This window comes from Dermacentor albipictus, chromosome 1 (assembly GCF_038994185.2).
Source record: "Dermacentor albipictus isolate Rhodes 1998 colony chromosome 1, USDA_Dalb.pri_finalv2, whole genome shotgun sequence".
NCBI classification, from domain to species: Eukaryota; Metazoa; Arthropoda; class Arachnida; order Ixodida; family Ixodidae; genus Dermacentor; species Dermacentor albipictus.
The window spans coordinates 203,236,333-203,262,614 of NC_091821.1; the positions used below are offsets into that span (position 1 = coordinate 203,236,333).

The window sequence follows — 26,282 nt, forward strand, 5'->3', positions numbered from 1 at the left end:
AAGTATTTTGACAACTCCTCATTAGACCACAGCACTGTAGAGTTTTGCTCCAAAATGAAAAGTGATGTGTTCTCATCTGAGGAGTCTGATGACTATTCTATGGATGGCCCAGAGGATCTTGCGGCTGCCTGTAAGTCTACCATATGAAGACTGCCTACTAACTGGCTGACGAGTTGCATAAAAGAAGTCACTATTCATGTGCATGTTTCAGCAGCGTTTTTTTCTTCATATTCTCTTTTTTCATTGTGTATCGAGCGCTGCAACACACTTTTTGCAAGACACCAGGGCCATGCAGCGAAGCCTTCAACATATCTTTTTACACGATTTGTGAAATAAAGGAACCCCATTGAATTGAAGTAATGGTGCCATTTTATTATTAAGCTCTACGAACTGAGCACAAAAAAAAATTTGCAGTAAGTTTGGTATAATCTTTTTTCATGGTAGGGAAAGGCTTCAAGAATAGTCAACAGAAACAATTCATAATTATTTGCTCATGTACATTTTCGTAAGTGAGGAGCAATAATTTATTTTACTTGTATCATGTGTTTGGAGAGACCAAGAAGTTGCAGCATTAATTGTGATAGCAAATTATTAGACAGCTATAAGAAGTAAGGATAGTAGTTTTATCAGCCATATAAATTTGTAAACATTCACTTAACTATTAACAAGAATGCTGTCACGTGTACACAGGCTAGCATGAAATCATCTTGTTCAATGACCACAGACAGGTGCGATCAAAACGCTGGCATGAGGAAGAGTGGCAGCAGCAGCAGCAAGCAAACTGCCTTTTGTGCTGTCTCTCGCTTCAACAAAAACTAAGCGGCAAGAACACAGCGCACACGAAGCCATCAGTCCTGAGTGCACCTAGACTCTGTACCCACCACAGATCGCTGTCAAGATAACATCTCTGAGGCCATGTTCCACCGCGCCACACTAAGCCGCCACTGTCATCGCCAATAGCAAAATGAATTTAAACACTATTGTATTTGATGCATTAATGTGGCACCAGACATTGAAAGGTGGCATGGAACAATTGCAATCAGAAGAGCCATGAACATGGTTGTGCTTTTTAAAATTATCATATGGTATACCGTATTTACTCGCATAATCGTACTTTTTTTTGTAAAAGAAATTGACTCAAATGTGGGGTGCGATTACAGTCGAACCTCGATATATCGAACAGCGCGGTGATCGCAAAATAGTTCGATATAGCCAGAATTCGATATATAAAATCACGTAGAAAACGCGCCAAAAACTAGCACAAATCAATCAGTGAACCAATCGTGGCGCAATAGATACTCACATGAAGCTTCAAACAAAGTATTTATTTCGTTCGCTGAAAGTACTGAAGCAGCGTAGCCTGCTTCATATTGGCAACCGCGTGCTTGACCACGGCGTGCTCAACATAGTCCAAACGGTCCAGAAGAGACGGTCCAGTGCCTTCTATTGCGCCGCAGTAGCGGCGCGGCGTACAATGGCCAAAGCAGCTACAGCCTCAGTTGCAGTCGCGAGCGGGGCAACATCAGTGCTTGCTGGATCAACCTCGGCAGCGTCTTCGTTCGGCCGCTCAGCAGTCACTTCTGCCGCGATCTCACGTCTGTTAGGGCCGATTTACGCTCGAGCCGCCCATCGCCGCAAGCCGCACCGCACACTTGCGGTCGCGCGAAAAATTGCACGTATCCAGCACTTGTGCACAAATTACGATTTACACTGTGTGCACAGTGTATACCTTGCACATTGTAAACCGAAATTTGTGCACAAGTGTTTGATACGTGCAATATTTCGCGCGACCGCACGCGTGCGGTGCGGCTCGCGGCGATGGGCGGCTTGAGCAAACTCCGCCACTGTTCTGGTGCTGTCATCACCGCCAACGAAGTCCTCAATGCACATGCTGTGTGGCTCAGCACCGACAAAGCGCTCCAACTAGCTCCACGGCTGCCTCGATCACGCGCGTACGGCAAGGCTTGCCCCCACCGTGCGCGTGTGATCGAGGCGGCCGTGCTGGCTCCAAGCCGCCGTGTGTGTACGCCGCTACGTTCAAATGGCGCCCTCGGCGCAACCGATGTGGGCAGCTGTCGTACGCAGCAGTCCGGAACGCCCATCGCGCCGTCGCTATCTTCGAGAGTGTTGCGGGAAAGCTCGCCTCCTGTCAACAGAGCGCACTTGGTCCGGGGCGGCGGAGTTCGATATATCCATTTTACATCCGGCCCCGTTCGAAATAAAAAATTAAATATGCATGCGATTTTCCACGTGATATAGAAAGTGTTCGATATACGCAATAATTCGATATATCCGTGTTCGATATATCGAGGTTTCACTGTATTAGGCGAGTCAAATTTTCCGCGAAAAGAAAAAAAACTTTTTATTTTCATCCGGCATTTCGAGCAGGATGACAACAGGTCAACGAACAGGTGCCTGCCGCTGTATGCAGGACACCAAAAGAAAAATGGCGGCCGGCGGGGCAAGCTGAATGCACCGAACGCAATGCTTTTCCTTCTTGTGAGTACATTACGTGCCTTGAAACAGTTTCTTCCGTATCAGTAAAGAATAATACCGTTAACATCGACAATTCTGTGGCAATAATGTAGCCATGTCCACTTTGAGGGGACAAAAACAGAGATGGGCCTGTTTAGCTGCCAGTGACACAAAAATACCTGGCGAGCATGATGCGAAAACTTTGGCATTTGTCTTCACTACTATCCTAATACGGCACCTTTCCACTAAGGGTGGACGAATAGCTGTGTTACAAGCGTCGGCATATGAATAGGGCACACTTCTGATGTATCAGTGTAAACGTGGCTACTATTGTTTCCGCTCGCAATTTGTTGCATGCCCACGAGTGCAAGTTTGGTTGTAGCTTTTTTTTTTTTCATGGAAATGCAGAAAGTGACGAAAGGAATGAAATGGGCGTCTGCTTAAGGGGGTATAGTAGGGCAAATCGACCAAAAAACTGATTTTTTGATTTCATCAATAAAAAACAATACACACTGTGGGGAGCAAAACAGTGCAGCGGCGAGCGCGTAGGGGCGCTCTAAGCCATTTAAAAATGGCGCCAAAAGCGCGCCGCCTGGTATTTAAACGTGACAGACGCGAGGGTTTCTTTACATGTTGTTTTCCGTCATTTTTTCAGTGTTTACGTAATTATGTTTACTTCATGTTTACGTAAACGTAAACATGAAGAAAGGCTTTGGGGAAGACACCAAAAAAGCCAGAAAGTTTCTGTACTCTGCTGGTGCATGTTGAGCGGTTGTAGTGAAGGTGCAAACATAAAAATGCGTTTTTCTCAAAACCACTTTTTTCAAAATTTTCGGAACTTGATGTACCTTTTCTGGAAAACTATACAGCCCATTACGCTGAAATTTTCCCAGAATATACTCGCATCCCTTGCAAGTAATCTGAACCTAAATGTGTGAAAAAATCACTCAGGTATCACTAAAAAAAAAGAAAAGATTATTAGAAGGACCCTCCACGGTACGAGACGTGTGACGGCAATATTTTTTTTCTTGTGACGTAAATGTAGCAAAGCATTTTTTAAAGGTTCCAGTTAAACCCACTATTATACAGAATTATTGTGCGAAATTTCACGGTCATGCTGTTTTTTGTTTCTGAGGAAAGGTACATTTTATTTTACATCATAGCTTAAAGTTTGGTTCTCAAATACACAAAAAATAAAAAAAGGCCTGCAGTAAAAAATTACACCAATTTAGGCCAACACTATTGCTATTGAGCGTGCAGAATTTCACGCTAATATATAGAACAGTTGTTGAGATATAAAGCTGAAACCAAGATAGTTCATGCACCCTACCATACCCCCTTAAGAATGTTTAGTACATGCAGACTGCTTGGTGTGTCTTAAAATCATTCGCATAGCATTCGACAGCATCCGACAGATGGTAAGCGCAATTATCATTAGCTAGACTTGGCACACGACATATCGCTGCGGCAAGTTCGGGTTGCGATCATTAGATTGAAAAAAAAAATTTTGTTTTGACAACAATTCAGGGGTGCGATCATAACGTGAGTGTGATCATTATGCAAGTATATACGGTAATAGTTCTGTTTATAACCTCAAAATCTTCAGAAAACCATATTTCAGTTTGTTTCACTTTTCAGAAAACTCAGTTGCAAAGCTTTCAAATTTCGTAAAAAGGATAACGGTAAGCTACAAATATGGGACTAGAACACGTCAAGAAAAAAAAATGTCAGCAAAAATGTTTTTTCTTACATAGTGCAAGTGCTACTATGACGTTTTTTATTTGTTCATTGAACTCCCATTAACATGTGGATAATTCTAGTTTCAATGTTGTACGAGGCCACCAACTCAAATGTTCAAAAAATTTAGTTCACATACACCCACCATGTGTTTAAGGAATAGGTACAAAAGTGTCCTAAAATTGCGTAAGTGCAAGTGGTTTCAAAACAATCAAAATTAGTCTTTTGTGGCTAACGTTACTAGCCTCTCTCTCTGTTGCTGTGGTCCTTCCTTTGCAGTTTTGCTTCGGCTTGTAGTTCAAAGTCCCCCCCCCCCCCTTTTTTTTTACCCACCACGAGCACATAGAAACATACCTGGTCACGATCCTTGACAACCTTCTGCATTAAGTCTTCTTGCTCAGCACGCTCTTTCTGAATATCCTTGGTGAAGGACTGCAGGGTTGCCAGCATGTTTTCGTTATCCCTGCCAAGTAACACACAAGCCTCATGTACATTCTGCACAAAACCCCATCCTAACAGCCATAACAGTCATAGGTACAGCTAAGTTCATAATCATAAGGTGTGAAAAATAATGGCAAATATTCAGTAGGGCTGACAATCTTGCTTCCACAAGTAAACATGCTACACCATGTAGGAAGATGAATCACATTTTCACTAGCAAAAGTATACAAATGTTTTTGATGGCTGTGCATAGCACATCAAATACTAATGACCTTACTTACCGCTGTCATCCACGTCAACATCACACGAGTGCTTGTCACTTTGTTCTTCCCACAATGTGCTGTCCTTAGCCTTGTCTATCATTCTTGAAGTGCACAATTTTTGAAATGATCACGAGATGAATTCAACAAAAATGTTTATGAGTTTTTTACCCTATATTTAGCAATTTCTGTTTGGAGCAACTATGTAGTCAGGTTTAACCATTATGACCCAGGATAAATCTTCCCGCATGATTTTCATCAAATTTTGTAAATAGTGACAGAATAACACAAATACCACATCTTCAAAAATTATCGAGGTATTTATTGCTTCTTTACAATGGTGTACTAAATCTAGTACACTGGGCATATGAGATTTCAATGGCTACGGAACTTGACATTGCACTCCCACCTCCTTGTATGAAACTTTTTTGAAGCCCCATTTTTCAAAGCACAATGTGGCCATGCACTTTTACCTTTCCATGATGCTCGGGTGCGACAAAATCGGCATCACACTTGCTTTCCAACTTGACTGACCGTCCACCACGAGCGTCCAAACACACTTGTAGTGACACCCATCGAGCACGGCAAGAGCAACGCGAGCATCGCAAGTGCGGCTAATGTGCCCTCAATAGTACTATTGCAACAAAACGATTTCAGCGGAACATTACAGGGTTTGCTAACCTACACCAGCCACAGATATCAATCACGGTGAAAGCATCAGTGCTGTCATTGTCACCTTCCTCCTCATCCATATCTTCGGTTGGGCCTGGTGGCATAATCAGGATATCAATGTTCTCGTCTATGTTTTCAGCCCTTTTACATCCAGGCCATGACGCAAGCCCCAAAATAGCTTCCTTTCGAATAAAAACTGTATCCATGCCGGAACACTACTAAAGAAAAGCTCTGATTCCTAACCACCTTAAGCCCTTGCGCAAGAAAACTCACTGCAGTTAGCCACTGAACTTTATGGTCAAGGCTTTCCTGGAAGATGTGACAACAGCTTTTCTGTAGCATACACTGGAAACAAAGTAGCTATACAGTAAAACCTCGTTATAACTAAACGGGGTAGTTTTAATCAGTGCTTTTCATTTTCATGTACTAGCGTCGCATGCACAAATGTGCACATGGGATAAAGCAAAAGACAAATTGGAAAGCCTCACTTTTGAAGGCACTGCAGAGCTCTTTCTTGCATCTGGCAAAGCTTTTGGCTTTCGCCAAGCTTGCCACGGTAACTCTCCATTTCTTGCCGAACAGAATCCAGCTGTCGAACACAATCTTGGTCCTTTTTAAGCAGGCGCTCTTGAAACATCAGCTCCTGGTACTTGAGCGCCTGTGACATTTCCTTCTCCGAAAACATTTGTTCCTGAAACAAATGCCAAAACCGTACCAACTTTTAAGAAGCAAACTTCAACAGGAAGTATAAACCAGAATATATGTTGAGATCTATCCCTAAAATAAAGAGAGAGAGGGGGGGAACTAAACTCTACCCTCATTTTATATAGGAGTCTTTAGAGCACATTGCATACATGTCACCAAGGTCAGGGGTCGACCTATATTCCCGTTGATATGGTATCTTGCAAAGTTTGCTCATAAAAATTGTCAAAACAAATAAAATGGGAAAAGGGGGCGCACTGAATTTTGCACTATGAGACACTAAATGCCATAAGGCTCCCCTACCCCATGTGGTACTGCCAATTTTTCAGAAACAGTGTTTACAGCAGGGCAGTGGTGAGGTCATAATTGGTCAGTGGTGAGAACATAATTGGCGCCTGAAAGGCGCCAATTATGTCCAATGAACAGCTTCACAAAAATTCTTGCATCTGCACAATTACGGAAAGACTACAGTTGCTGAATTAATTTAAAATGTTAATTCTTTCTTTCAGTGAGTTTTGCCAAGTTTTCAGAATACACACTATGTGGGAACCCTCTACAGGAGCATCACATACAACCTAAACTAATAAGTATGTCTAGCATGCTTCAGAAACATATCCAGCTATATGAAAAATGTACCTGATGTGAACTAAGTTTTTCCTGAATTTTCCTACAGAACTCACTGATGCTACTAGTATACACAACTTATCCAGAACTATTTGAATGACCATGGCACCTTCTGTGCCAACTGCTGGCTCACTGACGTTAACAGAGCATGACCGCAAATTATCAGCAGCGTCATGCCCAGCACCTTGCCAACAATCTTGGAGGCCCCACATGAAATCGCGTTTATTCAAACCTGCTTAGTTTGAACTTTCTATTCATTCGAACCGATGTTGCGGTCCCATAAAAGTTATGTTCATTTAAATGTGCGAAAATGCACAGTAATACGAACTCATAACCATTAACGACGATTAATTTGAACAAATTGCACCATCAACCGTGCTCTCAGCAGCGCGCTAACTTGCACGCCGGCGCTTTCAACCCGGCAGTGCGGCCACATACCAGCTGCTGCTCCTGTTGCAAGTACCTTATTTTGGCAAGTATAATATGCACCACAAATTTCAAAAACTTCACAGTAAAGTTGGAGTGCGGGTTATATGCGAATACCATAAGCCGCACACCTTCATTCAATGAGTCCTTCATTCAATTAGCTTCCTTTATTTCTATCAAATTTTCGGGCTTTTTCGAGTTGTTCGAATTATGGAGATTCAACTGTAGCTATAACAGATTTCAACTGACAATAAGATGTGCCATTCACAATTGCTATTCACATGGAAACATGATCAGAATAAATATAAAGCACTCCTGCAGCTAATGTGCATACATGTCGTTAGGCTGTGAAGTTACACTGTGGTGCTAGTTGGGCACTAAACATGCTTAGTCTTTCAATGCACACTGAAGTTGCAGCACATTCATGTTAGCACTTTTCTTATTATAGAAGAACTGACTCCTAGATAGCATGGCCAAACGTGAATCCTGCAACCCTTTGCTGCATATAGCATACAGACCCATTGACCCACTGTGACGAGGCAACAAGTCTCTGAATAGCCTTGCATCTTGTATATGCAGTCTGGTTTATGCAGGAGTAATAGAATTGGAAGTAGTAAACACCCAAAGAAAGACTACAGTAACAAAAAAGGATTATTACATGTCACAAATTAAAGACAAGAGACTGCAGCACCGGTTTTCACTATGCAACAAAGACATGAGAGACTCACCTCTTGAACAGCTGCTGGAATTTTTGGGGAAGACACTGACCCTTTCGAAGGCGTTGAAAAGTTCAGCAGGTCCTATGAGGTCAGAAGCTCAAGGTAAGAAAAGTGTGCAATTCGTACCTACGACATTAAATGCACACCCATTTTTTCATAGCAAAGAAAAAGTATACTACATAGTGCAGAGGCATAGTTATATATATTAAACCTTTGTAGCTCAAACAGATTTGCTTTAACTCCAAACAATCCTGATCTACTATATATATTATAAGGCACCTCACCTTACTGTTGTTAGGACTCAGGTTGATCAACAGTTCACTGTTGTCACCAGCCAAGGGCAAACTGGAACATAAGACAAATTATATTGTTCATACAAACCAAACAAAATGTAGAAAGACTGGTCGTGCAGGAAAAAAGTACAGCACTGGTTTAGAAGACTAAAAATAGATTGACAAGTGGGTAAAATGTTTAAATGTGCCCGTTTCAGGTACAATTTCAAGAGTACTGAAAAATATGTTTATTCAGCAAGTAGCTCCCCACTTAAAATTAAGAGTTTGACAAAATCTCGTCTGGTCAAAGTAACGGCATAATAGGAATAAAATACAGAATGCCGACCAAAACGGTGTTGTCAAACACATTTTTTAACCGTTTCGGCTTCCACATGGAAGCCTTGTTTGCTTAAAGCATTTTTTTGACAACCCCATTTTGGTTGGCGTTCTGTATTTTAGCTCCCCATTTAAACACAGGATTATAAATATGTATAAGCCTGCTGGCGAGTCTATAGAATCGTTGAGGCTACAACAAAGCAATATTGAGAAAAAACTTGCCAATAAGGCAAATGAGAGTTTGGTGGTTCAATTCCAGAGGCTGCTTTTTTTGCTGTGAATTAGCTCATTGGCTTAGTTCAGTTATTGGCTATCCATGGCACCCTTATTCACTGCTTTAGCCATCGCGAGCATTTTAAATATAAATGCGCAAGATGTGCAGTGTGGAAGTGGAGTGGCCAAGCTACATTCTAGTGTGCGATTTCCTAGTATGAACCACCGACATGCCAGCAAGGCCAGGAATGCTCCAGATTAATTCACAAAAAAAAGGGGGGGGGGGGGGGGGCATGCTGAGCTCACTTACAGAAACACCAAACATCACTTATATTCCCATACAATGAACCTGCACATTTTTAGGAATAAAACTAAAGATATCTTGTAACAGGAAAGGTATTATACTTTCTTCCTTTTGAAAGAAGATTTTTCCTATAGTAAAGGCTGAACGAAAATCTACACTGACTAAGAGATGAAACCTCAGCTCATGATCAAGGTTCCTTGCAATTAACTGACCCAGGTAAACGTACTCCTTCACAGACTCTAGAGGCCGACTGGCGATCCTGAACTCTTGTTCCTTTGCCCGGCTATTTATCATTACCTTTGTCTTCTGCACATTGATCTTCAACCCCACTCTTACACTTTCTGTTAAGGTCCTCAATCATTTGTTGTAACTCGTCTGCATTGTTGCTGAATAGGACAATGTCATCGGCAAACCAAAGGTTGCCAAGATATTCGCTGTCGATCTTTCCTCAAAGCCTTCCCAGTTCAATAGTTTGAATACTTAAAAAAAAATTGCGGGGTTTTACATGCTAAAACCACTTTCTGATTATGAGGCACGCCGTAGTGGGGGACTCCAAAAATTTCGACCACCTGGGGTTCTTTAATGTGCACCTAGTTTGAATACTTGTAAGCATGCAGTGAATAGCATTGGAGAAATTGTGTCTCCCTGCCTTTATACCCCTTTCTTTATAGGTCCCTTTCCGTTTTCTTGTGTAGAATTAAGGCAGCTGTAGAACCTCTGTAGATATTTTCCAAGACACTTATGTAAGCGTTCTGTACTCCTTGATTACGTATTGCCTCTATGACTGCTGGTACCTTTACAGAGTCAAATGCCTTTTCGTAATCCATGAAAGCCATATAGAGAAGCTTATTGTACTCTGCAGATTTCTGGACAACCTGATTGATAACATGGATGTGATCTATCGTACAGTATCCCTTCCTGAAGCCAGCCTGTTCCCTTAGTTGACTAAAGTCCAGTGTTGCCCTTAGTCTATTCGAGATTATTTTGGTAAATATTTTATGTAATACTGGGAGTAAGCGAATGGGCCTAAAATTTTTCAGTTCTTTAAAGTCGCCCTTTTTGTGGATTAGTATAATGTTTGCATTCTTCCAGTTTTCTGGGACCCTTGCAGACATAGACACTTCGTATAGACATAGACACTTCGTATAAAGAGCCGCCAGTTTTTCAAACATTATGTCTTCTCCATCTGATTAAATCGACTGTTATTCCATCTTCTCCTGCCGCTTTTCCTCATTTCACATTTTGCAAAGCCTTTCTGAGCTCATCACTAGTTATAAAAGGAGACCCTCTATCCTGCTCATTACCATTTCTAATTGAGGCTTCCCGACTCCTCTGGGTACTGTACAGGTCAGTATAAAATTCTTCCGCTGCTTTTACTATATCTTCAAGATTGCCTATATTACCCTGCTTATCTTTCGGTGAATACATCTTGGTTTGTTCTAGTCAAATCCCTGACTCAGCGGCCATTGAACATAATGTGTTTTGTATCCGCATAAACCGTATCAGCTTATTGCGTATGCATCGGTTAAAACGTAGCGTTTCAACTTTTTGTCGCGCAAACATGGCGGTGCGCCGTCTCCATCGGGTGGCCCGGCAGAGCAACAAGCCTCAGAGATCAGAACAACGGCCTCCAAGCGTCCTGTGCATTTGAGCGTGAAGCCACATCAACAACATCATTTCGACGCCGTGCCAGATAGCGTTATGGCGTCGTGCAAGTGAGGACTCGTGTCGCTCCGAAGCTCGGATAAAAAAGACGCTGGGTGCTCAGCATAGAAGAAAAATTAGACATCATCCGTGCTATCGAACGTGACACGGAAAAGTCGACGCTGGCACGCAACAGGGATGTGCTGTTGACAGCAGTGAGTGGCATTTGGAATGCGAAGAAGTTGCTCGGCAGCGCTGCTACGACCCCAAAGACATGTCAGCTACGAGGTTAGACTTTTCGCCATCGTTGCCCGTGTTGTTGCCGAAGTGTTGACAAGCGACAGTGATGAGAACGACACGGAAAGCGGCAGCACAGGCGATTCAGGCCAGACAGTGGCAGAAGCTGCACGTTACGTCAGCCTCATGAATGCAATCGTCGCGACGAGAACAGTACCCCACAATGAAAAAGGCACCCCGCGACTTCTGCAGTGCTACCACATGCATGCACTGAGATTACATAACGCTAATGAGGAATCTGCCATGCGTGTTTACCGAGAAGCAGGGACTGGCTCGCAACTTCAGTGAGTTTGAGACCGCTGTAGCAGCTTTTGTCACGCGAAGTGAATAAATACTGCACGTTTTTTTTCCCCTTTCATCGCACGCTCTCCGAGTTCCGTGTTTGACAGGTAAGTGGGTGATCTCATGCTATTTTGGTTAAGCAGTACTACCGTTTAGTACATACTTTTTCAGAGCTTTGGCCAACTACGATTTAACGAGGTTTCACTGTATACAGTTAAAACTCAATCTAATGAAACTTGACTTTACAAAGTTCCCCATCTAACGAAGAAATTTCCATTCCCCAGCAGGTACCCATAGGGTTTGAGTTGTCATCAACCCTAATTATCGAAACGCACTTGGCCGAACATGATTTAACGAAGTCTTTCCTGAAATGAATGAGAAAAAAAAGGGCCGATTTCTTTCTAATTTTGGCATAGACTGGCTTTTCTTCGAGCGTGAGCTCTAAAGCTATTGTGTTGAACCATCTAGGTGCCCTAGGCCTTAGCTGTATTTTGACGAGGCTGCATGCCGCACCCATGCACAAAACAGCGGACTCAACACCAACTCGGTAGGGGCGGCGGTGGTTGCTTCCATTATTGCATGGTTTGTGCTACAAATGGCTGGTTTAGCAGTAAATACAATGCCATGGTAGCTTCTGCGGGTGACGTTACAATTTTAGATTTATAGAGAGCAAAATTTCCTTTCTCGATTTTACGAACTTCCCCATTTAATTAAATAGTTCGAGCATAGTCATCACTTCATTAAATCGAGTTAAAAACTGCATGTGCATATATATTATTCTGAAACACAATCCACAGCGAAGGTAACTGATGGTGCAAACATATGGGCACATAGTCCCACAATCACGTGGCAAACTTCTGCCTTACAATTCAAAATGAACAAGCTCAAGGCAATGTTTAGCAACAAGTAAGCTGCAAAGATTGCAAGAAATGCAAGCATCAAGAATGGATAAAACTACTTCCCCATTCATACAGGTTATGCAACCAGCAATTAGAATTATGTTCATGCCATATCAAGCACTGAATATCAACTTACAGTGAAGCTCTGTGTTTAGGCTTCAGATCTTCATTTGCTGCATGTAAAAAAAAAAAACATTTTAGTGCAGGACAGTGGGCGACAGGGTAAATGGAAACCATTAGTGCAGCATTTAAAAGCAAGTTTTAGTTACGGCACGTAGTAAGAAACTGAGCAAAGTAGTAAGTGAAACATTCTGGGCCACAAGATTAACAATGCAATTTAATGGACAACTTTAGAAAAGTCAGCACCGCCTGTGGTGCCAAAGGCATTATGGGAACTTTGAGGGTCAGTTTCGGTTTTGGAGGCCTTGTGCTGCGCACCTAGGTGCCGCCATCGCCGTAGGGTGCCACGACGGGCCCACTTGCCGAGATCACCATCGAGGCGCTCAGAAAGCTGCACGCTCAAATCGGTGCAGGCGAGCGTGGTGTCGCAACGCAGCCCGAGCTCGTGCCACTTGCACATCCAACACGTAAGAGATGTCTCGTGCTGTGTACACACGAACAGGAATGTGTGGGGTAAGCAACTGATACTTTGTTTTGCTGACTGACTACACTTGCGGACACAACCTCAATTCTGCAAGATATATCTGCGAAGTTATTTGCCTGTGAAATATGCGAAAGGCTTGTAAACATTGTCATACGGCTGCTGCAATCAATAGGGGCTGTGCAGCATTTTGTCTTCTCACGAGCTGCTAAAGATGAAAAACACACTGGCAGGAACCTTGCGACTGTTGCCAGTGTACACCAAAGTATTTTTCAGCACACGCTCGAAAGTAAGCGCCAGCAGCAGGCAATTTTACGTGCAATCCACCAGTGGTTCCAGACAATTTGTCGAAACGCATTGAAAGACATTCATAGATATCCATTCAAAATAAAATGTTTCGTATTCTAACCAGCATGAGGCATATTCTAGTGCATAATACATGGCAAAGAGCCCCACGAGAAACTTTAGACACTGAATCGCTTTTACCGCGATTCTGGCCAGAATGCCTCCGCACATGCAGGCAGTCAAAATGCAACCAAGTATTAGTGGATGTAAAACCTCATGTTGCAATTACATGCCACTGTCTTCTCAACAGTGTTTTATGGCTGTGCATTTCCTGCATCTAGCAAAAGCAGATCATCACTCAGAAGCTTCATTTCATGTACCCAGCAGGCAAAACGTGGGTGCTGGAGCATAGATGCACTCGGCGCACCGACTGCACGGAGACGTGATGGCTGCAGTACCCGCACGCCATTTTGTGGCCACTTGGGTCATGCTCATCTTTGTTGTGCTATGTAACCTTGTGCTACAGTTAGCTAAGACAGCAGAAAAATGGCCGACTCCAGTCCACGAAGTACAACCTATGCAGATGGCTGCAAAGGAAGCAGATGACAGAGCACCTTCCCTCAAGGTTCCCATTTAAGCCTTACCAGCAGCTGCTTGTTAAAGGCATGCACCATTTTCTGAAGTTCTTCATACAGCTTTCTGTCAATTGAAAGATACCAGCCACATTACCCTCAAGCTAAAATATTTAAGCAACTAGTACAGTGTTTAGAATGAGCACATCATGGAATTTACTGTTTACATACCCAGTAACATCGGTGGAAGTTATGCACACAACGCCACACTGCAGCTGTCCTCTGTGCCTCGGCTCTCCAAAACAGTTGCCGAGAGATGCAAGCTACTAAAAAAGTTTGGCACCGCTAACAAAGCATAAAAATTAATGAAAATAATTGGCTGGCACATCCACGCAAATTTTCGGTTTCAAGGGAGTGTACTTGACACTGCAATCTTATGTTGTCACCAACTATAGTTAGAGAATTGTATCGGCTATTAACATTGATATAACCCATTTGCATGAACTGTTGAAAAACCTCAAAAAAGCACCAGGTTTTTCATGTGTTTTCATGCGTTGGAACAAAAAGTCTCAGTTTATGACAGATCACAATATGGATAACAACAAATTCAGCAATGCAAACGGTCATACCAGAAAAGCATGTGACAAAGCTTCATTTAAATTGAGAAGGTAAACAGAAGTGCAAAAGGAATAAGGATTACATGAGTCCTGTGTACTTGTCTCATCCTTGTTTCTTTCACACTTCTGTTTTCCTTTTCACTTATGGAGCAACTAGCTTAACTCTTTCCCTACCACACCCATTGGGCATTGTTAGCCCGTTATCGATGGTTTGAAATGCCGGTTTTGAGACCTTCTGCACCGTTCACGGACACTTTTTGACATCGGACGTGAAGGAGGAGAATTACATTTTTGTTTTATAAGCAGTTTGCCTTTTTCCCACCAGGTGGTAATTTTTGAAAGCACCCTGAAGTTTAGCGATCGTCAAAGTAAAAAGAAAAAAAATGCCACCTCCGGGAGTGGCGCACATGCTTCTAAAATCCCAGATCCGGCAATTCCGCTGTGTCTGCGGCCGATTCTATCAATGTACAAAGCAGCAGCGATCTGGGGATGCTGCCTTTTCGTCCGACTTTGGCTCAGAGCAACAACGCAAACCAGCCCAGAACATCAGCGGCTGCAGCCCGGCATGCCCAACTGTAGTACTCGCAAATTTTTGTAGTGAAATACCTGTTCAATGAAAATTTCGATTTTTTCTAAGATAGTACCTATTACATGCCAATACATTTAGTACATTTCATAATTTTTGTTACATATTTTTTTCTTAGTAGATACAAGCATGTTTTTACAAACGTTGTTCAATTCTATCTCACAACCTTGATTCTGGCAATTTATCTTTTTTCTTCACGACATACATCTCGTCTACAAAAATTTTTTGCATGAAAAGTGCAATCATTCTGCTTTTTATTCGTGTATTACATAAAATCTTGAGTGCAGTAGCTCCTCCAGAAAAAAATATCTGCCGTGGCCTACAAAAAACACCTATTTTCCCCATGGTAGGGAAGGAGTTAAACTGTTTCATTAAGCCTCATTCAAAGTTGTATAAAAATGAGAAACATGCAAAACACTTTTGCCCCACTGAACATATTTTAATACAAACAAAGCAATGACTACGGGTACAGTAGACTTCCGTTATTTCAACTACGGTTTATTAGATTTTTCGGTTAATTTGATCCTGGCCGGCAATTCTAAAATTCTATCCTAAAATTGGCTAATTTGACTAGTCAGCACACATGCACCTAACCCCTATGGTGGCGCCGATAATGACTCCTTTAATGACAGCGTCTGTCTTGGCAGAGTTTAGGGGACAGTATGCATTGAGCACACGTCATATCTTGTCGAAAACACCCATTTTCAGCACACCCTTGGAAGATTTTGAAGCAATAACCATAGCTCACAATGTTTCATTACGGTTTTTATGCGCTCCTAATGCCCGTCTATTTTTAAAAAGAAAATTGGGCTGAAAAATGCCTGCTCGGTGCATGCAGACACAAAACCAAAACTGCCTTCGCAACGTTCGCGTGCTTTGCCGCATAACGAGCATGTATTGCGGCGAAGTTGACTTTAGGAAACCGGCTGCCAATGTGCATAAATTTTTCTTGCCAAAGTCACCACAGCCATTTGCCTCATCAAGAGGGTGTCACACAGAGCAGCAGGCATGAAGGAAGAAAGCCTCACCCGGCTAGTGGAATCCTTCGCTACAAGCCACATTGCATACGTTGCTGCTTTCCACAACTGGAGGCAGTGCAAGCGAAATAAGATCAATGCGCTCATACGCAAAGCGTATAAGGCAGCACTTTGACTTCTTGACTGCACAAGCACCAACAAGTTACTGGCCCTGGGAGTGCTTAACACCCTGGAAGAAATTGCCGAGGCACAGAGGACCGCCCAGCTCGCGCGGCTATCGGACACAATGGGCAGACAAGTGCTGCGTGACCTAGGCCTGGAGCCAAAGAAAGGGGGACTGGAAAATACAGAAGTGTCTGTACCGGACACCATTAGTAGACGGCTATGGGTACGTCTGGTGCCAAGAAACATGAACCCCAGAGTTCCATAAAGAGCAGCGGGCGGTGAGGGCCAAGGCGCTCATCGATCTCCATGCCAAAGACAGGGGTGCCATGTTTGTGCATGCGGCATAGTATCCAAACGACAAAGGCATTCGCCGCAGCAGCCATCGGGGCATCAACCGGTGCAATGAAAACTGCGGCGAGTGTGCGGACTCTAGGGGCGCATCGAGCCGAGGTGGTGGCCATTGCTCTGGCCATCGCCGACCCCAAGTGCACGACTGTGCTCAATGATTCTAGGACGGCAGTGAGAAATTATGCCAGAGCAACGGTGTGTGGTGAAGTCGCGAGTGTGTTGCGTGGGGTCGATCTCGCGAGTGAAAATCGGTGTGTCGTGATAAAGTGGTTTCCGGCACACATGGGCAGTGAAGTGTCGGACTGCGGCAACGCAAACTAAGAGATGGCGAACATGGCGGCGTGAGGACTAACCAACCGTGCTGCTGCTACTGCAGTCGACCCGCCGTGGCAGTGGGAAACCAAGGACAGAATGACCTCCTACAACAAAATCGTGAAGTGGCACAGACTAGAGAGAAGGACTATGCTGCCGCCTCAGCTGGGCTTGACCCGTAAAGAAGCGGTGTTATACAGAAAATTTCAGACGGGGCCGTTATTCACCCCGGTGCTGATAAGGCACGTATGTCCGAGTGTTTATGTTAGTGACCTGTGTTGTGTGTGTTGAAAGGAAAGAGCCACTGCAGCTCACATCCTTTGGGACTGTGCCAAGAACCAGCATGAAGCTGCAACGATGACAATGATCCCGTCGCAGCTCGAGGCCGCAACGAGGTGCTACGATTATGAGGTCCAAGCCCAGGCAGTCCCAGCAGATCTCGGCGGCACTCGAAAGGCAACGACCGAGTGAAACCGGAGGGAAGCTGCCACCCCAAAAGAGGGGCACGCGCGGTAGACCAAAGGGAGTAGTGCGGCCACGGCCGGAGTAGAGGCGCCACACGCCGGGAAGACGTCTTGGCGTGTCACGGTGACGGCTCCCTCACAGGGGAAGGCTAATTCTGCAGGCCTTCCTGATAAAGTTGCTTTGCTCGCTCGCTAAAAAAATCGGATGCACGTTCGATTTTCACTTTATTTAGGAGCTTCAATGTAATTTCTGCATTTGTTAACTAGGTACTTTGGACACATACAAAGTGGGGAACGCATTTGATTCGCGGGCGTGTTAGAATAAGGTAAATACAGCCAAATGTATCAGTGGTGTAATTTCGCATTCTTCCTGCATCTTTACTTCAAGCCGCTGGATAATTCCATCTATTTTGTCGGTGCCGTCAGGGTTCAATTAACAGAAGTTTATCGCACTTTGTTTAACTCTTTCAGAAAACAAAATTCACTTGGTAAACAGAGCACAAGAACGTAAAATTCCTATGACACATTACTACAAGGGTATCTTGCTGTTCTGTCCTCGTCACTATTCTTGAACTACTTTTGTCTTAAATGGACCTGCAGGGGCACTGAAAATGTTTGAGAATGACAAACTTGCTTAGTCACAATAGTCTTATGAACACCTGAGCCAATACTCCTGTATGTGTAGCTGGTAGCCCACAATTTCCCTTGAACAGTTACCTGCCCCCCTTCACCTTTTCTTCAAAACCCCTATCAGATATTCTTATGCACAAGTAAACGAGTTGGCTGCTCGGCAAACTTTAAAAGTCACAACTAAGCAGCAGCAGCTCGGAAATCCCATCAATGATGAGGCAATGCCACCATCTGGTGGCAGAGAGCGATATCACTGAGCCAGAAGTGTGGCAATGGAACAATAGAGTGGAGGGTCATGGCCACACAATCTAGAGTTTGTGTTGATACAAAAGCACAGCCCACATGATGGACAGAGCATAGTGAGCATGGTGGGCACTGCTCCACACGAACATAGTAGCAATGAAAAAATCGGGTAAGCTGTATCAGGAACACAGCCACTGTGGGGCACGTCAAACTTCTTGTGCATGCTGCAGACTGTATGGGCATAGAGTACAGAAATGATGTAACCAGACGCACAAGTTACATGTATTCACTCAGGAAGTTTAAATGCTTACCTTATGTTATAGTTAAAAGGCACCTTAAAGTCGATTTTGCAATGGTGTTCACCCCCTATGCGTAGTGGGCCTGCTTTTCTAGAGTGGTTATGTGCTAGAGCGAAGAAATGGCTATTATAAATTGTATTTATAAATAAATTTAACCTCTGAACCTGCAAATAATTGCATTAATGACCTATACAACATGGTCAATAAGATACATTAAAGACAAATTCACTTTGGTGCCTGTTTATGCACTGCTTAGGTAGCCAGTATTATTCCCCCTACTTTTTGCTACCACTCATTTGAAAAGAAGACAATCATATGCAAAAGGTTTCAGTAAAAAAAAAAACAGAGCAAGCACAGACTCACCCTCACTACGCCTTCGTGCCAGGGGGTCAAAATTGAGGTAAAGCGAGCAGCGCCCTAGGCTGGTTCTGCCCAGCCGCTGGCTGCTGCCCACTTTATGAAGGAATTCCAAATCTTCCTTAAAGTAGTCAGCAGCTGTCTTGAACTCCTCCTCCGAAAACTGAGCAACCTCGGGGCCTGCCTCAGAATCCACGGGTAATGTTCCCTCCGTCTTATCTTTGTCTGAAGAGTGCTGAAGTAGAATAGAAAGAGGGCACTTAAAACAACGAAGCAATAAGAATTGGTATGATATTCAGAGACAATGTCTAGGATTTTGAAGTCAGAGGCATACATGCCTGACATGGTACTGAGACCCTGAAAGCACACCTGATACACATGCACAAAAGCAATGCAACAAGTAAAAATATCCAGGGGCTCTATTCTTATCACTCAGGGCCACTACATGGCACTAGCATCAGTCATGTTGGCTCTCCAATTGGCTGTCAAGAGGTCACATTTTTCATTTACACCAGGAAACAGAAGCTTTCTCTCAAACGCTCTTTTTTTAACAGAAGCCTGCCTCCTCCTTCTTTACTGGAGGCTTTATTTCTTAATATAGCAGATTCCCATACATGGCTACTATTGGCAAATAGCTGACATCAATCAAGAAGGGTGTTTGGATCAGTGCACTTCTGTTACTGTGTATATTGACACAGGTGAAATACGACGCAGCCTGAAGCAAGCGAAAATCGGCTTTCAAATTTCAATAATTAGGTGCTTCCAGAACAAACCAACCATCATCTGCTCACACTCAGCCACGGCCACCCTGCTTATTGGTGTCATAGCATTCAGGTGTGGAGTTTTCGAAACTAGTCAAAATTAGCAACTTGCCTCGAATTAAGCGAAACTTAATGTCAGACCACAAGCACATTTGCCAACATACACTCACTCCTGGCTAGACACCTCAACAAACTTCGCCTCGTGTTAGGCTATTGACAGTACTTCAAAATGAGCGAGTTGGATGTGGTTACTATCTGTTGGTCAAGTCAAGTTGGTGCAGGACAAAATTGGTCCGCACCACGTAGCACAGCCAGACTGGAGAATATGAGCACGAGCGTGCACTCAAGTCCTGTCGTGCAGAAAGCGAATGCTGCGCATACGCATTTACAGTTGCATGTAGCTGCAGTCTGGTACGCAGCGTAGATACCAAAGGCGCTGCAGGGGACTGTGACAAGTCCATTGGCAGAGCATACTGCAGCTTGCCGAAAACAACCACGTTTGGCACATCATATGTGCCAAAATTGGTAGTAAGAAGCCAACAAACACTGACACCAAGGACAACATAGGGGAAATTACTTGTGCTTAATAAATGAAATAAAGAAACGATAAATTAATGGAAATTAAAGTGGATGAAAAAACAACTTGCCGCAGGTGGGAACCGAACCCACAGCCCTCGCATTTCGCGTGCGATGCTCTACCAATTGAGCTACCGCGGCGCCGTTTTCCCATCCACTTTCTTGGGTATTTATGTGTCCTAGTAAAACCCTGGGAGTGTTAGCCAGTGCCACCACTCACAGACCTTGGCGGCGGACGTGGAACGTCTTTTTTGCTGAAGGCGTCACGAGAACGTGATCTTTCTCGGGTGAAGGCAACTGGTCAATAAACCCACATATGCTACCTGAAGACATCAATGTTGCCGGATTCGAGACACTCGTTAAGTAATAATGAGAAGAAAGGGGGTTAACCGAGGGGCCCGATTTTTATTAGTCATATCATAAGAAGCCAACAAACACTGACACCAAGGACAACATAGGGGAAATTACTTGTGCTTAATAAATGAAATAAAGAAACGATAAATTAATGGAAATTGAAGTGGATGAAAACACAACTTGCCGCAGGTGGGAACCGAACACACAGCCTTCGCATTTCTCTTCGCACTCAGCCCGAGCTTCAAAACTGACTTGCATATAAATTGCTTTTTGACAGTATGTATGTAACAGTATGTAATATAGTAACAGTATGTACCAACAGTATAGTAACAGTAACAGTATGTAACAGTATGTAATATAGAGAGTCAATTTATCGTAATTATTACATAACTAATGTAGAGGCTGCTTGACAACTGCAGCAAGAGATGAGTCACCAGATGGCTGTAACAAATGGCAGCAGAAAAAAAGCAGTAAATGAACAGCCCCACCTGGCAAAATTTTTTTTCACTCCTGCGTTGGCGTGTTGTTCAAGTATGTTATCAGTACTGTCCACATACTCTAATACTATTGGTGCAGGATCAAGTTCTGATGCCACAAGCAACAAAGATGAGTCAGCACTGACCATGTTTGAACACAAAGTGCCACTGCTATAACCTGCAGCACCTACTGCACAGCTGCCATATTGTTCACATAACAGTATAAAAAGTAATTGTTCTTCAGAATTTGTCTGACCACTAGTTTTCACTTGGTTTAGACTAACAGTTACTACAGTAGCAGGCTGTGCAGAAGGTCAATAAATTGATCATTTCCCACTTGTATAGGCTTGTCTAAAGCTTCCTATTAAACACATCAACATGCCTATTAGGTAGGACACGTGCACCATATTTATTGTAAGGTTGGCTTCAATCTTGCAAGCCTGCTCTAGTAATTTAAAAGAACATATCTCTCACAAAAGATATTTTCCAAAATAACTATTCCCATTTGCTTAATTGGCTCACATCTGCAGCTTGCTTGTGCTTTTATTCCAAGTAGTGCTTAACAATTATGTAAATGCATCAAGGATGTTAAAGTAGACAGTGCATAATTATGTTCATACAGTATGCAGCAACATACAACACTGGGTCAACTGAAATGCATCATTGCTGTCCTTAGTGTGCCCAGCTACGAGGACACATCGTTTACTAGTGGCTACATCATACTGTTGATGCTTCTCACACACGACAAATTAGCGCTCTTATTGCTGCACACATTTTGTGATAACAATCGTGGAATTATTTTAATTTATATTTATGCGGCCTATTTTCAGCACTTAAAATCTTAAGGGTTCTTAAGGGAAGAGAGGAGATAGCCTACATCTGGAAGGATGCATGTATCAGCTTGCAGCTGCATGCACTAATAACGGGGAAGTTATTCAGCCAAAAATACAGTGGTACAATAATAACCACTGCTGCTTTCAAGATATCCCAAACTCCTGGAAGGATGCAAAGAGCTCACCTGGACTTGGGCAACAACTTGGTCACCAGATCCAACAGCAGCAGTACCCGAGGACTTTGGGATCACGCCAATTCCAGCCCCACTTGCATCCCCTTTTGTGGTCACCAGGTTCTCATTGGAATCAGTAACACAGATGCTCAATTCTTCATCCTGACCAGGTGTACTCGTGGACTCTCCGGCACTGCTGCCAGCAACGAAAGTTTGTCGACGTTCCTTGCTTTGAGCCGGAGCACTTGGAGTAGAGGAATTGTCTAAGCACAGGAGGAAGTTTGCGTCCTGTAAAACTGGGATGTCTGGCAGCTTCCGAGAGTCTGAAAGCTCAAGGAGGTTCACGTTTTGGTCATACAACTCAAATGGTTCTAAGGGCTCATTGGTTACACCAGGGCTTAATAATTCAGGTGCATTTGATAAAGCACTGTCATTTCCCAGATGCAGCACAGTGTCATTGGCAGGAATGCAAGTCACATCCCTGCTGCTGGATTCCAAAAGCACACTTGGCGACTCCAGAGTATTGTTTGGCAGAGCTTCAAGAGTGTCCTGCTGATGCTGGCTTTCATCTAAGGCAGAGGCTGCAGGTGCCTTCACTTCATGTCCCTGCAGGGAAGAAAAAATTGCAATGTATCATTGGCAAAATTCTTTCTTCGTAAGGTTGAATCCTTAATGTGGGAGAGTGAAATCCCCTCAAGTCTTAGAACTTTATTACATATTTCTGAAATTAAGCACCCCTGCACCTTAGAAAGCAGCAACATTAGTCTGAGGGTGGAACAAACCGAAAAAAAAGCACCTGAACTTTTAAGTTGAACTTTCACAAATTCTATTTAAAATGCTATGCTATCTACACAAATGCAGCTTGTACTGATGCTTTATGCTCCTTGGAAGACACACAGTACATGTAAATGGGGCCAGAAAGTGTTTAAATAAAGGTCCATTTAACTTTCTCTTTTTACTATTTTGATATGAAGTTTTTTCCTGAGAATGTACATTTAGCTAATGTATATTATAAGAGAAAATAAAATTTAACTTAAACTTAATATTTCTTTTCGTATGATTTCATCAAGTCCTGTTTTAACCATGCAAGTTTTTTTAATTCCGCTGTTTACAATTTCCTTGTTTACTATGCAAGCTTTCCATACTTTGTATAAATGGTCAACTCCAGCGTTTTCTTTCAGTGTAATGACAATAGTACTTGTAACCATCCAAACACGGAAACGGATGTGCAGAAAATTAAGTGAAAGGTCAAAACAAAAAATAGCCAAGAACACTCACCAAGCATCCACAAGCCAGCATGAACAGTGAATGACAATTGAGAAAATGAATGAAAGAAAGCTACTACTGAGAGTGACAAGACTTCTGTCCTATAAATTGATGCATTAAGCTAGGAACAACTACTTGAGCTGAGCAATATAGTTTTCTCAGGCAGATTATAAGTTGACAGCATGCTGGATCCTGTCACGAATGTGTTATCTGTATATAGACAAGAACTTTCACATTAGCAAAAGATGAACAGCGTGCAACGCAATGCATATGCACGCAAGTTGCACACCTGTCTACATTATTTTTCAAAAGTCATTGTCTAAACCATCTGACTAGGCCTCAGACTTACCTCAACTTTCACAGCAAGCCTTTCCAAAGATCACTTTTGTAAGAGTTTGTGTAAACTGGCAATTATGTTACATAGCTAGTTCATAATTCAGTAGCCAGCTTATGAACAGCAAAAATAACTCATTCATCATTTTTGCGCCACCAACCTGAACTAAGAGAAATGTGAAAAAGAAAACACTTCATGGGCTGCGGCTGCAACTTATATTTAGTATACTGCAGGAAAGAAAACCCCTCCCAACAATTTCCAGTTGCCCTTGTCCTGTGTTAGCACAACTCATCCTATAACACTTTCAGTATGATTAGAACGTTTATAATTTCAAGGTATGATATCCATAGCTGTGCTGCAAACACAGCTGCCAAGCCCACTGCAATGTCAAAGCTTCGCGCTGAAACCTGACTTACAAGTTTCGCCCATTTGCTGAAAGGGGGGAAAATAAAGATGCACACTCACGTAATGTTTACTAGCTAAGGTTTCTATTTCAGCCACTGATATGCTGCCCACATAACAGAGAGGTGCTACTGAACACTCAAGAATATAGGTAGCAAAGTAATTCCCATCCACATTCCCGAGACAAGTTTATGACTACATGAAGAAAGACGAAAAAGAAACACCTCTGAATATTTAACAAAACAAGTTTTATGCCAATGAGAGCCAAGTCCTAGTACACACGTGTGCAAGCACCTCAGGGTTACACAGATTAAGAAGTGTTCAAATCAGCACTGATGATACAGATCAAAGGTCTTCGTGCTTATACAACACAGCAAAGAATGTACATGTACAGTGTAAGAAGTACCAGGCCTTTGGTGGTGAAACCTCCCACTGTGCCCTCTGCATGACACGTTCGAAGCATTCCACAGCAGGAAGCACTAGAATGTACATACTGTCACAGAAGCTCCTGGGCCAAGGAGCTAGTGGTCAGAAACGACTGGGCTGTTCCAACAGTATAGGGATGTCTAGGCTTCTGCATATGTCTACGCACAAGACATAGGTCAGCAGCAGTAAGCCTAGCACCATCACATGACCACATCTAGCCCAGCCATACAAGTCCAGGCCTGGGAGCTTTTGCATCAGATATTCTATTAAACAGCAACACTGGAAACCGAAAATCCAATCAAGTATAATTATGAATACAACAACATGTGGTTCTACAGGCTATTTTGAAGACACAGAATATGGAATACCAGTGCTAGATATTCTAAAATCTACTTAAGAAGCCACAATGAGTAGCAACAGATGGCAAGCTGTACTAGCTGTGGGTGCATGCATACAGCGATGGTTAGATGCAACAGAATAAACAGCACTTTTCTCCACGTGCTTATGTCACTGTGTAAAACAAAATTAAATGTCACAGCAGCATCATTCGTACATAGGAAAAAAAAAAAGTGGCCCACCAACCTCAATTCATTCATTTCGGGGGAAAGTTATTACATTCTATAAAAAGTTCTTTTAATGTTTTGTGAATATGCATTTGCCACAAGTCTAATTGCTTGCCCATTCCGAGCAAGCTATTACACCTGACCACAGGTCAGTGCCACGGCATGGATCAGCTATGCTTCCAAGACAAACTGAAGTGCAACCAAGCCGGCCTCAGTGTTAAAAGCCTAATGCAGGCTGTCAGCTGGGCCAGCTGATAGCCTACATTAGGCCCAAATATTTTATTTTCATCAGCCACTACTTAGGATCAAACAATATTTAGTAATGTCAGATTTTATGGTGCAAAGACAACTGAGGTCATGATGCATCATGCACAAAAAGCTGACAATAAAACAAAAGTATGAAGATATTAGGTGATGATTGTGGTAAAAGCACCATTCTTAAACATTAGAAGTGATCTGGGAGACAAGAGTGCTCCCTCTGAGGAATAAAGATGAAACAGCATTTGTTTTTTGTGAAATGCTTGAAAGAAGGCTCATGACACAATTCATATTTTGGCCATGTCGACAAAACGCAGCTGTCAAGGGGTTTCAGGCATATCCGATACAGGTCATGCATACTTGCAGAGAAAATTGTGCATGACAGCTGCAAGTCCCAAAGCTGCACAGGCGGTTACAAGGGACAATGTAGTGGAGGGCTTCGAATGTATTTTGACCACCTGGGGGTTCAAAGTGCGCAAGCATTTTTGCACTCCACCCCCATAGAAATGTATATATACACTGTGGGAGGCAATCAGACCCACAATCAGCTGTCAAAATGTTCTTGGTGCGTGCATGACTTCCATTAACCTGGTGTTTGTTTAATGAAATTTGTTGCTTACAGAAAAATCTCACCCAGTCTGCTGCTTTGACAAGGTTCGGCAAGCTAATCACATGCCATCTTTAATTAGAATTTAATCTAGCAAGGGTTTGTTGTGCTGCTTTAGCTGTACTCCCATTGGCTTCTGTATTGCTTGTTTTCAAATGGCTAGAGACTAAATAAAGCCAAAAAAATTTGCCTTTGCACTATATATTGAGCTCACAATCTGCTTTAAGTGGCCTGTACAGCACTTATGCAAGAATAAGTGCAGATGGATTTTTTTTTCTTCAAGTTAGGACAGCCTACAGCAAGCAATATGGCATAAACCTCAGCTGTAATAAATGAAGAGTGATATAAACCTGAAGCAATGCTTTGGACATGCTCACTCATTAGAATGCCACCAACCTTAGTATATCTTATAATTGCTCTGCTATTGCACCAGTTCAAGCAATAAAAATAGTAATTGTATGTATATGAAAGGAGGCAAAAGCCACCAGAGGCTC

At 42.9% G+C, this 26,282-nt stretch overlaps 1 protein-coding gene across 3 annotated transcripts in view; it reads right to left on the reverse strand.

Moving 5' to 3' along the window:
- LOC139054138 (transforming acidic coiled-coil-containing protein 3-like) overlaps positions 1-26,282 on the reverse strand; it is an 84,472-nt gene that overhangs the window by 28,020 nt on the left and 30,170 nt on the right. For all 3 annotated transcript variants that reach the window (XM_070530740.1, XM_070530741.1, XM_070530742.1), the window contains 7 exons: positions 21,945-22,538; positions 18,766-18,994; positions 12,440-12,476; positions 8,341-8,401; positions 8,066-8,137; positions 6,074-6,276; positions 4,567-4,675 (listed from right to left, as the gene is read on the reverse strand). In XM_070530740.1, coding sequence (XP_070386841.1) covers positions 4,567-4,675; positions 6,074-6,276; positions 8,066-8,137; positions 8,341-8,401; positions 12,440-12,476; positions 18,766-18,994; positions 21,945-22,538 — 1,305 coding nt within the window. The remainder of the gene's footprint in view (positions 1-4,566; positions 4,676-6,073; positions 6,277-8,065; positions 8,138-8,340; positions 8,402-12,439; positions 12,477-18,765; positions 18,995-21,944; positions 22,539-26,282) is intronic.